At 39.1% G+C, this 15,972-nt stretch overlaps 1 protein-coding gene across 1 annotated transcript in view; it reads right to left on the bottom strand.

Moving 5' to 3' along the window:
• CNGB3 (cyclic nucleotide gated channel subunit beta 3) overlaps positions 1-15,972 on the bottom strand; it is a 107,932-nt gene that overhangs the window by 38,762 nt on the left and 53,198 nt on the right. The window contains exons 6-9 of the mRNA XM_060244331.1: positions 12,960-13,010; positions 7,038-7,124; positions 5,073-5,137; positions 2,156-2,278 (exon numbers count right to left, since the gene is read on the bottom strand). Coding sequence (XP_060100314.1) covers positions 2,156-2,278; positions 5,073-5,137; positions 7,038-7,124; positions 12,960-13,010 — 326 coding nt within the window. The remainder of the gene's footprint in view (positions 1-2,155; positions 2,279-5,072; positions 5,138-7,037; positions 7,125-12,959; positions 13,011-15,972) is intronic.

Here is a 15,972-nt window from a genome sequence, read left to right as displayed (position 1 = left end):
ATGAACAGAATGCTGGACTAGGGGTCCTTTGGTCTGATTCAACAAGGTTCTTATGTTCTTAAACTAAACTGTTCCTCAACTTCACCTCCATGGGTTAAAAGCTTTTTCCAATAAGAATAACCACTTTGTAGCTGAGCCTCAATGAACATAAATAAACCCTGAGGGGAGACTTGATTCCCTTTTTCCAAGACATGTTACCTCAGCTGACTACGTTTCACTGAAAGCTAATTCCACAACTGACAGGATTCTTCCCAGGTCCAAGGTTGTTCTTTTAACATAGAGAGCTCCTGTCTACAAGACCTATATATGCAAATTAGGTATATTGACCCCTTAACAGGATGCTAAATTGACACTCTTATCCAAACCCACCATTTCCTTGTCTCTCCCCCTTCTTAAACTGAGGCTACCTCACCCCTTTCCAATTATATGAATTGGCAAGAGATCAAAATCACTAAGGCTGTTTCAAAGCCCTGGAGAAGAGGTGGAACTTTTGAGGATGATTGCCACAGCAAGCTATCTAGCAAACTGGATGGCTGCAAATATTTTTCTATAAGGAGAATAGATTAGGGGGGAAAATATCATTTTACTTCCCAGTGGGGAAGTCAGGAAGGACATACTTATCATTATTAATAAATATCAAGAACAAATACTTCCAAAAACTAACAATAAAGATAAGCATGCCTTTCCTCACTCCCATGCAGAATTAAAATGAGGAAAGGAGAGACAGCAAGGAAAGCCCTCCAGCCAACTAGCAGTTCATGGACTCTTTAAATGTTAAAGGGCTATTATTTCCTCTGGGTTAAATGTAGCCTTGGAACTAGGGGTGTGCATTTGGCTATAACTGAGCAAGAAAAATAGCTGGAGAATACCTTATCATTCTCCAATTTAATTTAATTTTGTACTTTATTTTCAGCTATATAGTTGGGGAAAAACCCCTTTCCATTTTCCTTGAAATTCTAAAGTTGGTCTGTTATGTATAAAGTCAGTGTGTTATGGGATTTTATTGCATACACCCCTACTTGGAATTCCAGAGGCCTGGTCTGCTGCTTATTATTTTCTATGAGCAGTAGACCTGTCCTCCAAATCTGATGGACCAATCTACTGTACAGTAAAAAACAAGGTCCTTTAAATTTTAAAAGGGCATATTTAAGGGTAACAGCAACATCCAGGTTTTTCTCTTTCATAAGCAGCAGGAGTTGCAAGGGAGGGAGGAAAACCACCCTGTCAATTGAAAAATAATTATTAGAGGCTTAATGGGATTTTATTAACCAGGTGGTGTTATTTCTCTCTGTGTCATGAAAAGATTCAGTTGCCCATTTCCACACATTAAGCTTCCATTAAAGGGACAGGGCATTTTTCTTCAAGCTTGGAGGCAGTTCTAGTTCTATACCATTTTTTGTTGCTGTAGGCTAAATCCAAACTGAGGTCAAGTCCAAACTGTGGTGAAGCATGTATCACTTAGTTCATTTTGTTATGGGGCTACTTTAATATCCAATAGTCTCTTGTTTTTCATCCACCTTTGTGTTAAAAAAGCCACACTGAAACCACATTCTCAGTTACACACAAATATATAATGCAAGGCATTGCCTTTCTTCCTCTACTATATGTTTTTCTTCTGAATTAATGGTGTTGACATTGTATCTTTCCTCCCAGCTGCTTCTAGCAGCCATTCACATTGCACTATGTCAGTTCCCACTGCAAATTTTCTTCTTACAACTTGCTTACACAATGCCCTCACCAATGCTTACAGGAGATGGTGGAACCTGACTGACACTGTGGTGATGATTTGAAGAGAACAAATGTTCTGCTACAGTCTGAAGGTTGTACAATGTGCTTTAACATATTCCTCTGACCCTTTCCAAGGAGCTGTTTTTATATGCATGTAATGTTTCTTTGGTGCTTACCTAACCACTTAGTTTAATTTATGACCCTTGTGCTTTCTAAATGTTTAATTAAATTAGTGATTATAGTTGACTCGTGAACTTAAAAACTTGAAGCGATAAACCAATTGCTCAGTACTGCTGCCTTCCATATAATTAGCCTTGTTCATTACCACCAGTTGCCAGCAGTGGTCTTAAAAGCTTGTAAAGCAAGCACTTGAGAAGGTTTGGCTTTGCAAGATGAACAGCCATCACACGCCACAGGAAGAACTTACATGTTTCCTTCGCCATCATAGGTCCACCTAGTGCTGCCAATTCCTTCATAGTCTGAGGCCCAATAATACAAGCATGCATTAATGTGTAAGATAAACATTAGATATCCAGTTGTTCTAATAACCCTGTAAGGAATAAATAGTCATGTTATTCCTGTGGGATACACATTTCTGTTTTTGTTTTGTTTTAGGAGACATCTTTATTTTGACCAGTAGTAACAGTAATGCTCACAATGAATTACAGTTATGACTAGAACTGACAGAATGAAAAAAAAAAAACAGTTTATAGTGTATCATCTCTTCTTTCTACGAAAATAATTACTGTCATATAAGCGGAAGAGTGGCACTTGTGAAGTACGGCTTCTCCCAAGATGATGTAGTCCACTAATTTAGTCCACTGATGTAGTCCACTAATTTAACCACTTCAGTATTTATGGTAAATAGTGTGTTGCAAAGCAATGTTTATCAATTAATTTTAGCTTAATTAGCAAAATTGCACCATACCAGGAATCAGTGCACTGAAAATTAATTGTATGAACATATTCTCTTTTAAAAAAAATCAGTTTATGGCTATTAACAGCATGGGCTAACTCACTTAACTCCACAAGACACCCCACCCCCAAATTACATTAGTATAATGTACCTATTTTATAGACATCGATTGAGGCTGCATAGAATCATAAAGTTGGAAGGGACCTCCAGGGTCAACTAGTCCAATCCCCTGCATAATAAAAGAAATTCACAAATACCTCCCTCCACATACTTCCAGTGACCCCTGCTCCAGAAGAAGGCAAAAAACAACAAAACAAAACAATAACTCCAAACTGGCCTGGAGAAAAATTGCTTCCTCACCCCAAAGTGGTGATCAGCATTTCCCTGAGCATGTAAAAAAGGTTCCAGAGAACTAAGCACTGATGCAACGCTTCCTGCCCTCCTCCTCCTCATGATCTGCCTAAGTTCACATAATCAGCACTGTGCCAGACTCAGAAAATGCCTTATTTGATGTGAGAGACTCAAAAGCTGATGTACAGTAGATCTTTGCCATTGACAGGGATCCTGTTTCTGGGGGTCACTGTGATTAGAGAAATTTGCCAATACTGAAAGGCAGAGAGGTCTGCTGCCTCCCAGGAGCAAAACAACCACATCTCCCACAAAATGTAACAACGTGATGATTATGATGATGGAGTGGCAGAAGTAAAAGTGGACTTAATACCAATAAAAGTGCTAACTAGTGCTTTATTCACTTTCCCCTGCTCTTTTTTCTCCAATACACCACAATCTGCATTGTTTCCTCTTATTTTCAGTGGCATTATTAAGGGTGCTTGAAGAAGTGTCATGCTACATGCTCAGGATGTGAACCATGAATAAGTGAAATCATAGGTTGTGCATCCATGAACTATGAGGGTTTCTGGATATGTCATACTCTAGTTATTTATTTTTGTTAACTTATATTCCACCTTTTCCCACGAATGGGCTCAGGGCAGATCACAACAGAAGTTAAAACAATTAAAAACTTACAAACTGAAACCATAAAAATACAATAAAACAAAGCAGCATATATGTCATAGGCAGTGATTTCCATTGGGCACATTCTATAAATTGGTAGGCCCAAGGATGTAGGCCCAAGAATGTAATAATAAGTTAAGGTAAAATAGCATCATGACAGGCGAGGAAGGCCAAGCAGATGGAATAAGGATGTCCGCTGCCTCAACCAAAGGCCTGGTGGAATAGCTCCATCTTGCAGGCCCTATGGAATGGCAGTAAGTCAGGTAGGGCCCGGATCTCCATGGGGAGTTGATTCCATCAGGCCAGACTTGGGCACATTCTATAAATTGGTAGGCCCAAGGATGTAGGCCCAGGAATGTAATAATAAGTTAAGGTAAGATAGCATCATGACAGGTGAGGAAGGCCAAGCAGATGGAATAAGGATGTCCGCTGCCTCAACCAAAGGCCTGGTGGAATAGCTCCATCTTGCAGGCCCTATGGAATGGCAGTAAGTCAGGTAGGGCCCGAATCTCCATGGGGAGCTGATTCCATCAGGCCAGACTTGGGCCAAGGCATACTGGTGACTGCCCAGCCCATAACCTCGAGCAATCTGGGCAAGAGGGTGAATATAGTTGTTAAACAACATTGGTGAGAGAATAGCTCCCCAAGGCACACCACATTTGAGAAGATGTTGCAGAGAAGTCTGCTTGCCAAGCACCACCCTGTCTCCAACCATGGAGAAAGGATGAAAACTACTGTAAGGCAACCCCCTGAACTCCAATGTTAGCAAGGCAGTGGGTCATTTGATCATAGTTAACCATATCAAATGCTGCTGATTGGTCTATAAGCAACAGCAATGCTTGTCAAGCATTAGATCTCAAAGTAACCAGTCCTTGAATTTTGAAATAAAGTTTGGTTTATTGATAATCCATGTGGCTCAGCCGAGCGAGGTATTGGAACTGATACAGTGTAACGGTAAAATGCATACTTAAAGATGGCACATCAAAGGTTCTATAAACAATTCTACATTCTCTAAACAATTCTACATTCACGTGTGAAACTTCTCACTGTAACTTCCTTATCTCTACTGCGGTCAGCTCATCCTGGGTTCCAGCCTTGCTGGCATGGGAATTAGTCCCAGGAGGTTTTATCTTCAAAGAGTACATTCCTGCATTTGTTAGTAAAAGCGAAAGGAACAAAGGGGGGTGGTGTTCTCTACTTTGATGTGCATAGGCTCAATTCATGGTTAGTAACATTTCTATACTTTGGTAACTATAATAATAAAGAAATAGACAATGCTTGACAATGCTCAGCCACCTTGATGCCTTCTGAGGTCATCTATGAAAGCGACCAAGACAGTTTCCATCCCATGACCCAGGCAGAAGCCAGACTGGAATGGGTTGAGGGCAGACATACTAGCATCTATAGCACTTACCTATAGATGTATGCTTTTTCCATAATAGACTCTATTCGGTCATTGAACTCAAAGAATGTGAGATGCTGAAATGAGAATCAAAGAAGAGACACAGTGATATCCAACAACTATGTAGTTTAACATTAACATTTCATCAGAAACCATTGTTCCTATATTGCCATGTATTTTAACATTTTTGGTCTAAAAACAACCACATTGTGAAAGTGAAAGCAAAACAAACAGTTGGCATTTTTCAATATTGCTTTTTCCAGGGATGAATTATGGAGAATACTTTTCCATTTAGTAGGCTCGGTGATCTTGATAAATTATAATGACAGTGATATTTTATTCAGTCAACCAAAATGCCTTCCACATGAGCAGAATAAAGCTTTTTGGCTGTCTCCATTTGTTAAAGGTGACAGTCTGGATAATGACTTTTCAAAATTTTTCTGGCAAATGAGGTATTATTTGAAATTATTAATTTGAAATTAATTTAAATAAATGAGCAAAGGAGAAAAATGTATATAGAATGCATTATAAAACAGAGCACAGGAGAATGATGTAAGTAACTTTGGGTCCCCACTGAGGAGAAAGGCGGGATTCAAATCTGTGTGGAAGTCACCAATTCGTGTTATGCCACCCAAAGAAAGGCTATGCTTAATGATGAGAAAATATTCTCCCACTGAGCCTGACTTTGTGTCTCTTTGATTTTAGTTCTCAACTTTTTGGTGATTGGTTTGATTGGTTTTTATATAGTAGTTAGACATAGTTAGAAAGAATTTTTAGAAGTGCTGGTTGTTATTGAAAATGTACTCTCCCTTTCCCACTGTGGATGACAATGAATATTTTGAAATAGTTCAAGCTATCACTTAGGTGAGGGGTATCAAACTCATTTGTTAGGAAGGTCAGATCTGACATTAATTGAACTTTGTGGGGCTGGGCCAGGCGTGACATAAAATGTAGTGCCAGGTAGCAGAGATAGAAACTTTATAAAGAATACAAACACAAAGTATTATTTTTTTTACTTAAAATACAAACATGCTTAAAACTCTTGTGATAGTTTGTTTAAAAAACAAGGTAAGGAACAGTGAGATTTGGGAATGCAATTTTAAAAATAAACCATCAAGAAAAATCACAAGGATCACAGCAGAAACTAAAAATATAAAATTATTTAAGCTTAGGAAAACATGAAAAGGCTGGGCATTGCAAGCTTCTTCCCCATCCACAGTCTTCTCAGAGTGACAGTGACTCTCCAGTATAATATCTCCCTTTGGCTGTGGGTTCTCAGGTTAGAGTAGTTACTCAGGCACCTGTTCTCAGATTCATTCAGCAGAGACAAGCTGGCTGAAAGCATCCACCCTATATTTACAGGGAGGGAACTCCAGCAAGCAACACTGGAAAGTGGAACTACTTGAGCTCCACCCCATTTAAATACTTTGCAGCACAAGATTGCATGGAAAATGTGGAACAGATTTTCCATAAAGGTATCTGGGCACAGAGACCTTAATGTAAAATCCATTCTGCATTTTTGTTGCCATTTTGCAAGCCAAAGCAGGAGGCAAAGAAAAGGCGAGGGAACTGGGAACTTTGGCAGCCTAAATCTTTAAAGTGTGAGAGGGTGGAGAAAAGAGCCTTGAGATGGATTAAAGCCATGGGTGGGCCACTTCTGACCTGTGGGTCATACATTAGACATGCCTGATTTAGATCCTATGACCTCATCCTCTCAGTTCTCTCTGGCCATTGTGGAGGCTTTCTTCCACTGCAGCATTCACTTCTTCTGCAGATAGCACTTCTGTGTGCATAAGGCTTCTTCAAAAACTTTGATCTTGCACATGTGGGAAGTCCTACTGGAAAAGGAATTGACTGTGGCACTGGAGAAAAGCCTTCATAGTGGCTGGAAAGATGTGCGAGGAATGATGTCATGGGGTCCTTCAAGCCAATGACTTCTCTGTTTCAGGGCAAACAAAACAACAACCAATCTCTTACCTTCATAAATCGGTTTGCTCTAAATACTGGCCTAAATCCAAACATGATGTATAAAACGTCGAATGGTAATATTGAGAACAAATCAAACTGTTGAAAAACAAAGTGCAGTTATAACCTTAAATTAGTTTATGTGCTTAAAAACTTTCATGGAAATTCCAGAATTCAAGAAACCTAGTATGTGGAAAGAAGATAGCTCTATGCAGATAGCTCTATACAGAAGATAGCTCTATGCATCATCACTGAAAGAACCAGGAGTTTTATATAAATATTTACAAAATGAAAAAAGAGTAATATTTATATATATACACACACCTAAGTATTATATATTTATACAGAAAAAGACAAATATCCTTAGGTACACTCACAATAACACCATTGTGAACTATGTGAATCCCAGTATTTAATAAAAGGAGACAAATTTCCACAGAGTATTGTTGAGGGGCAGTCTTGCCCTTGTATGCTTATCCATCACTATTATGCACCAAACTAAGCAACAAGTCATTTCTCTCTGGACTCAGTTACTGTTTCTACACCTGTGCTATCAACATTTTCACTGCTATTATCACATTCATAACCACCTTGTTATACTAGTTCTAGTTACTCTAGCCAGGGCTTTTTTTGAGCAAGAATGCCGTTCCAGCTGGCTTGGTGTCAGGGAGTGCAGCTTAATATGCAAATGAGTTCCTGCTGGGATTTTTCTACAGAAAAAAAGCCCTGATTCTAGTTATTCTGTTGTTCTAGTTATACTAGTTATTAACCACTGGAGGAAATTCAAGTGTATGGCCTATTATTGTTTTAATACCTCTATGTAGCATAATCCAGATTTTTTTTAAAACCCAAATACTAAAACACAATTCCAGCATATATATAATAATGATACTCAGGGTTTATTGTGCTTTTCCTGTTTCTGTGATGTGGATTCTCATTTCAGAACAAGAAGAAGAAATTGGTTTTATATCCTGCCCTCCACTCTGAATCTCAGAGTCTTAGAGCAGCTCACAATCTCCAGTATCTTCCTCCTCTACAACAGACATCCTGTGATGTGGATGGCACTGAGAGAGCTCTCCCAGAAGCTGCCCTTTCAAGGACAGCTCACTGAGAGCTATAGCTGACCCAAGGCCATTCCAGCAGCTGCAAGTGGAAAAGTGGGGAAAAGAGTCCACGCACTTAACCACTACAGCAAACTACTGTGGACCAGAACTGCTGAAGCTGTCAGAGAGAAATAGCTACTATGAATTTAGCAGCTAATTAAGTGCTGGTGGATTCTCCTGGTTCTTATGAATCCAGAGGGAGACCAGTTATTCCCTATCCACAGGCTAACAGAAGAATCAAGGATTTAAATTAGAGGAGATAAATTGAAGTCTGTGGTTAGCAAGTAGTTTTAAGGAGTGATTTCTGAGAGGAGGTTACAATGAAGTTTAGTGGGCTTAGATTCTCCTTGCCACATCTCTGATGTTGAACTGTCAATGTTAATAGTCTTCATCTTTGAGAGTTCAAGAAAAGTCAAGCAAATATTTCAGTATTCTTAGCTTCATGGCTAAAACCAAGTAGAAAAATACCCAAAATATTAACATTTCAGTATGCAAATATATAAAATATAATTAACAAATTTCCAAAATATTTTTTCATAGGCACTGTGAATAACAGACAATATCAATATCAATGTGGCGGTAATGGCAATAGTTGCTTCTGTACTATTAGTATCAGCTGGTTCCCAATAATTCCAACTGCTCAAGGTAGCTTAGCAATTGATACCTAAATCTGATCCTCTAATATCCCAGGGATAGACAATCAGCTTTGATAGTTTTGCCAAGTTTCTAACTGATAAAAGTATCAAAAATACTCTATGAACGAGATGTCAGCACAGCAGAAGAATGGCTAAATACAGGGGTCCCCAACCCCCGGGCTGTGCACCAGTACCAGGCCGTGGCCTGTTAGCAACCAGGCCATGAGCTGTATAATTATAATTTCATTATATATTACAATGCAATAATAATAAGACAACGACATTGAATTTATATCTTGCCCTCCACTCCAACTCTCAGAGTGACTCACAATCTCCTTTATCTTCCTGCCCTACAACAGACACCCTATGAGATAGGTGGGGCTGAGAAAGCTTTTACAGCAGCTGACCTTTCAAGGACAACTCCTATGAGAGCTATGGCTGACCCAAAGCCATTCCAGCAGGTGCAAGTGGAGGAGTGGGAAATCAAACCCAGTTCTCCCAGATAAGAATCTGCACACTTAACCATCACAAAGTGCACAATTGTATCATCCCAAAACCATTGTCCCCTGCCCCCACACCTGCCGGTCCATGGAAAAATTGTCTTCCACAAAACCAGTCCCTGGTGCCAAAAAAGGTTGGGGACCACTGGCTTAATAGATCTCCTGGGCTACTTGTCCCTCATTTTCACCCAGTTTCCATGATGTGGACAAGATCCTGAATTCTGTGAAAGCTACTACTTGTACCTACTTCTCTTTGCTAATAAAATCTTGTAACAGAAGTAAGAACCATATTAAAAATCCTTAGTATCTAGTATAAATCAGTCAAGGCATCTTCCCTCAGCCACTCAAAGAGGCAGTTATTCACCCACTACTTAAGAAACTATCCATATAGAAAAAATGATGTGGCCAATTATCACCTAGTCTCTAACCTACCCTTACTGGGCAAAGTGACTGAGAGAGTGATAGTGAACTAACTCCAAGTCTTCTTCTTCTTCTTTTTTAATTGGAAGCAGGTTTACAAAAGAACTTATAATTATCAACTTTATCTTGCTATATTAACAGAACATTAAACATTAATCTTTGCTTCTTTACTTCCTTCCCCTCCCACATCATCACCATTATTGCTATGCTTAACTATTATGAAAGAAAAAAAAAACCCTTGCATTTCAATCCAGGATGGCCACAAGGGTCCAGAAGGGAAACATTGACTCCTCTTCCCAAGAATTGGGGAAAAACAACAACACTAAGTCTTCTTTGATAATTCATCTGCCCTAGACCCCTTTTAGTCTTGGTTTAAGCAAGGCTATGGGACAGAGACAGTTCTGCTAGCTTTTGTTGACAACATCCAACTGAGTGTAGACAAAGGCTAAGCCTTTCTGTTGATCTTAATGGATTTATTTGCAGCCTTTAGTACAGTACAGCATGCTATCTTGTTGAGGCACCTGGAAACAGAAGTAGCTATCAGGAGATGTGCATTGATCAGGTTTAATTTGTTCTTCATGGATTGGACTCCAATTGCTACTGGAAACTTGTAGGACCTATCTTGTGGGGTTCCACAGAGCACAATTCTATCCCCCATGATTTTCAATCTCTATGTAAAGCCCACAGGACAGATCGTTTATAGCTTTGGGGTTGGCTGTCATCAATATGCTGATGATACTCAACTGTATATAGCCTTATCTAAATCTCCTGGTGATGCAGTAGAGGTCCTGAATCACTGCCTGGCTGCAGTGATTAACAGGCTAAAGGCTAAACCCTGAGATAATGCTAACTGGTAAGGAGGAGGTCTTAAAGTACATTGTTCTCTCCATTTTTAATGGAGTTCAATTGACCCTTGTTGACTCAATCAAAAGCCTTGGAGAAATACTGGATCCAGCTTTATTACTGGAGAAGCAAGTTTATGTAGCAAAAAAAAAAGCTTTCTACCTGCTTAGTCTAACTCATAAAATGGTCCTTCAACTTGATATGGCTAACCTGGCCACTTGGATTCATACAACAATAGTATTACGACAAGACTACTGTAACACATTGTACATTGAATTCCCCTCAGAATCAGCTCTGAAACTCCAAATGGTCCTGAATGCTGTGGGTTGGGTATTAATGGGAATGAGCTGGAGCATGCACAGGCCTTGAATTCAGCAGGAGCTCACAGGAGCACAGCTCCTGAACTTTTGACAGGCACCCCCTCCTCCTCCCCACCTCCCTTGTCCATTGAATAGTAGGTACAGCTGCATAATAATCCTTGGATTAGGAGAGCAGGCAGCCAGCCAGCCACAAGGAGCTTTGCCCCAGCAGCCCTCATTAACTCCTGGAGAAGCCCGCACCACCCTCTCTTCACTACTTATGTGATTTTGGGTGGTGAGTGGCTTGCTGGCCTTCTGACTGGGGAGGGAGCAGCCAAGGAGAGCCCCAGGTGAGCGAGGCCTGCTTGGGTTGGCTGCATCCCTAGCCAGCCCAAGCAGGCCTTGTTCGCCAGGGGCTCTCCTTTCTTGTGTCGGGTTGGTTTTGGCTGGTGGAGGGTGGTTACCTTATTGTAAGTAGGATCTTATTTATGTGATTTCTGTACTATTTAATATGTCATGTGAATACTTATGCTATGCTTCAGCTCTTTCTGGTGCTTCCAGTATTCTAAAATCCTAATGAATTGGTCACTGAATGTCCCATTTTGTGCTTGTACTGGTTCACTATGCACAATCCACTGTTAGTCTCTATGAGAAAGGTGAACTATAAATAAATAAATATAATTTTTTTTTTATGATTAGTAGAAAAATTATATTTATTTATTTCATTTTATTTACTAGGCTGCACATTTTTTAGAGGTAGAGCTCAGGGTGACTTACAACAATTTACTAAAATATAGTATATAATATTAAAATACATTAAAACAATTTATCAGAACAATATTAATAACAAGATGACATATAGTCTCCCATCATTGCAGCAATGGAGAAAGAAGTTATGGGAACATTTTATTTTAGGAAAGATAGCTGAAAACCCAAACAACCAAACAACAAAAAGGGAAGACACCTTTCTTAAAATATGGTATCGTATTGTTGATTACTTGACACAACAAAAAGTTCTCCCAGTTAATAATTATTATAAAACCTTATTATACTTTTGAAAGTGAATTTAAACTGTTATTGACTTACTTTAAGACTTATGCACTATTTCGGGTCATTGTAGAAAGCCTTTAGTTAACATTTTGAAAACTAGCTAAAACATTAACACTGTTCTGTACATTTACTTACCTGTATTGCAGAGACTGTTACTGGTATATTGGTTGTTATTATTATATATATATATTTTAAAAAGATGACATATAGTCTCAATATCTGCCAGCCCCTTGGGTGGAGGAAATATGGAGAGAAGGGGGAAGTGGGAATATGGGAGTGCCAGATCATTGCTGCCTTGCAAGCCCTATGAAAAGGTAATAAATTCCATAGGGCACAGATATATTTAATGTATTACATAATGTTAGTCTACCATTTTAAGAAGTAGAAAACTGCAGATTTATACCCCACCCTTCTCTCTGAATCAGAGAGTCAGAGTGGCTTACAATTCCCTATATCTTCTACCCCCACAACAGACACCCTGTGAGGTGGGTGGGGCTGAGAGGGCTCTCACAACTCCTTTCAAGGACAACTCCTGCAATAGCTATGGCTAACCCAAGGCCATTCCAGCAGGTGCATGTCTAGAAGTGGGGAATCAAAGCCGGTTCTCCCAGATAAGAGTCCACACACTTAACCACTACACTAAACTGGCTCTCCAATAGAAGTTCAAGGCAGCTTACAATTTTTAACATAAAGTATTACACAATCTCAAAATATAAATATATATCAACAAGTCTACTTTAGTACACATTTATAATCTGTGCCATTTTATTCTTTCAAAATAGTTGCTTCCCATCTTTATAAAAAGAATCAAAGATATTTTACCATTCTAAAACATACGATTAATTAAAAAGCACACAGACTGCAAGCAATAGATAAAAATAGTGGATACATTAATGTATGAGCAGCATAAAAAGCAGAAAATAAATAAAATTTCATATTAAACTGTGACATGAACATTCATTATTGTAATATGTTATTCCTTCATTTACTACTTATGCATTACATGTTTTCTGCAATGGATCCATCTACATTTACTTGGAAAGTTGATTTGCACTTTAGCATTCCTAACTTGTTTCCTACTTACCCGAAATTTCATCGTAGTCCTGTAGTACTTCTTCATGTCTTCTCTGTCTGTCTACAATTGGAAACGGAATGAAGATGAACAAAATTCTTTGCTTAGTAAACAAAAACAAGCTATGAATCTACTAGTATGATAATAATAATTTGATTTTATAACCACTAAAATAAATTATTTTGGAAATGGCTACTAAGCCAAGAGGCTACTACTGCATTACTTGGATGATAGATAGGGAATGTTTCATGCATAAGTAACAGGAGTTATTTAGAATATTGGATCCCAGCACCAGTACCTATCTAGATTAGGGGTCCCAAACCATTAGAGCCCATGGTACCTTTGGAATTCTGACACATGGTGGTGGTGCAACCACAAAATGACTGTCATAAGAGGCAGATTGAACCACAAAATGTTAGGGAGTAGCAGTTATGCATAAATTCTGTTTAAAAGGATACCTTTTAAAATGAAAACATTATTTAAAAGTTAACTTGTAGTTGACAGCTGTTTCCAAAGCAACATTTTTTAAAAATCTGCACAGTCAATCAGAACTCCTATGAACAATTGAAGCAAAGCCCCATCCGGTTCCACTGACTTTCTGAAAGCACTTGATTGCAGTAGGAAAGGTATGCTGGAAGGTTCCATGGCACCCATGGACACCACATTGAGAACCTTGGATCTAGATTGCTGCTGGATGTGCAATATGGCTGTGGCTTGCTCACAGATGCAATGCAGGCTCGTTAAACCATGCCCAGCTGAGATCTCATGGTCCAAACATTAGTTGGGGCATTATGGATAGGTAGATACGGACAACATAATCTTAGGCTATGTCTTAGTCCAGTTAACATTAATTGTGATTAACTTCATTGGAAATATGAGAACATATTTGTTAGTTTGTTGGCTTCAGTGGGAATGACTCCTAAATGGAGTTATACCTTTTAAATTCATTGAATTAAAGGATTTTAGAAGAATTTAACTGTGCTTAGTTGTGATTTACAGTGCAACTGTAATGTTAGCTGGATTAAGGCCTTTAAGTACACAAAGAGAAATGCTCTTCGGTCCAAGAACAGATTCCCCCTGTCCCCATGGTAACATTTGCGTTGTGCAAATGGTTTGGAACACAAACAAGCCAGATTCCCTCTTGACTATTTCATATAATACACTAGCTATCAAAATTACTTTGGTTTTTTTGACATTAGCTAGGGAACAAACCCAAGCAGGTCCACTCAGAAATGCCCCCTCTGTTAGTCAACAGGGCTTATTCCCAGAATGTGACTTCAAGACTGCAGCGTAGGAATTCCTTCCAGCAACACTTCAGAGGCATGGGAGTCATTGCAGAGTGCCTGATTTCAAATATTATGGGAAAAGCATGACACTCTGAGGTCAAGTGAGAGGAGCTGATGATATATCTACTTCCATATCAGTACCTCCCTCCTTGGAGTCTGGAAACACTGGTGAAGAAACAGACCTCATCATGACCTGGGGCTTCTAGTGTTCTGAAGCAGGAAGGAAAAAGGCAACTCCCACACTGTTGATATAATGTCACAAGCGTGATTTTTACAAAATTAAGTATATTTACTTGGAAACAGGAAGCACATGTACCTAGATGAACCTACTTTTCTTATGTTTTAGAGACTAAAACATGTCATGATTGTAGGTTCTAAGTTTTCTTTAAATCCCACTTTTTCCATTTAGATGAATTTTTAAATGCTCAGGGGAATGGAAAGATAGAATGTAGTTGATAGAGAATTACAGGGGTTAATAATTTTCACTGGGGTATTGGAAACACAAATCCCATAGAGGAATCAGTCACTGAGAAGGAAATGGATCTATAGGAGTGAAAAACAAGTCATCCAAAGCTGCATAAATATGCTCTGATTAGCACGGAGCTGTCAACATTGCATCTATTAAGAATGATCAGACATTTATTTTTAAATATTCCTCTATGGGAATGGGTGCTATTCCCTTACCAAAGAAATCTCTTCAGGAGCTGCTAAAGGAATTTATAATTCTGTTATGTTTCACCATACGGGTTCCATCTTTTCATAAGAAATATATAAATGGTTGAAGCTCCCCTCTACAATGAAAAAGAATAGGAAGTCTCTTGTGTCTAAGCTCTCTCTCTCTTTCTCTCTGTGTTTGATAACTCATGAACTCACATCAGATTGCCAGATCAGAATTTGTGTTTTCACTTTGGTAGTGGTGGAAAGTGCTGTCAAGTCACAGCTGACTTATGGTTACCCCATCGGGTTTTCAAGGCAAGAGAGGAATAGAGGTAGTTTGCCATTGTCTGCCTCTGCATAGGGACCCTGATCTTCCTTGATGGTCTCTCATTTGTGTCTCAAGCAGGTCTCTCATTTGTGTCTTAAGCATTTGTGTATTTAGCTTCTGAGATCTGGCAAGATCCATTTAGCCTGGACCATACAGGTCAGGGTGCCTTCACTTTAGGCCTTTAAAAAAAAAGCTTCAAGTGATACACCCACTCCACTTTGCAGAGAAGTGAGTGTGCAAACAGCACACATCTTTTAGAATCACAGAATCATAGAGTTGGAAGGGACCACACAGACCATCTAGTCCAACCCCCTGCTCCATGGAGGATCAGCCTAAAACATCTCTAATAAATAATCATCTAGCCACATTTTGAAGATTGTTAATGAAGGGGAGCCCACCACCTTCCTAGGCAGCTGCTTCCACCTCTTAACTACTCTGACTGTATTTTCCCCCCTAATATCCAGTCGGTACCTTTTTGCTTTTTAACAAGTTGCTTCCAGTTTGTAGGCAGTGACATTTTGTTGGGTCTGTAAATGGAAACCTAAAGGCTGTATTTAGACATGAATTCAAACATCTGGTGTGATAGCAGTGAATTCAGTTTAATGGTGTGCTCACACTCCCTTTTCTCCCCCCCCCCCCCTTGTACACAGAAGCTTTTTTTGGTCGTGGAAGCTTGAATAGATCTATAATTAGTCAGAATGTCTGAATATGGACATCTGGGCAAATATAGGGTTTATCTCCTCTTTACAAAGTG

The sequence above is a fragment of the Heteronotia binoei genome, chromosome 7, assembly GCF_032191835.1.
Source record: "Heteronotia binoei isolate CCM8104 ecotype False Entrance Well chromosome 7, APGP_CSIRO_Hbin_v1, whole genome shotgun sequence".
NCBI classification, from domain to species: Eukaryota; Metazoa; Chordata; class Lepidosauria; order Squamata; family Gekkonidae; genus Heteronotia; species Heteronotia binoei.
Note: the sequence above shows the minus strand (reverse complement) of the source record. Positions and strands in the feature narration are given on the sequence as shown.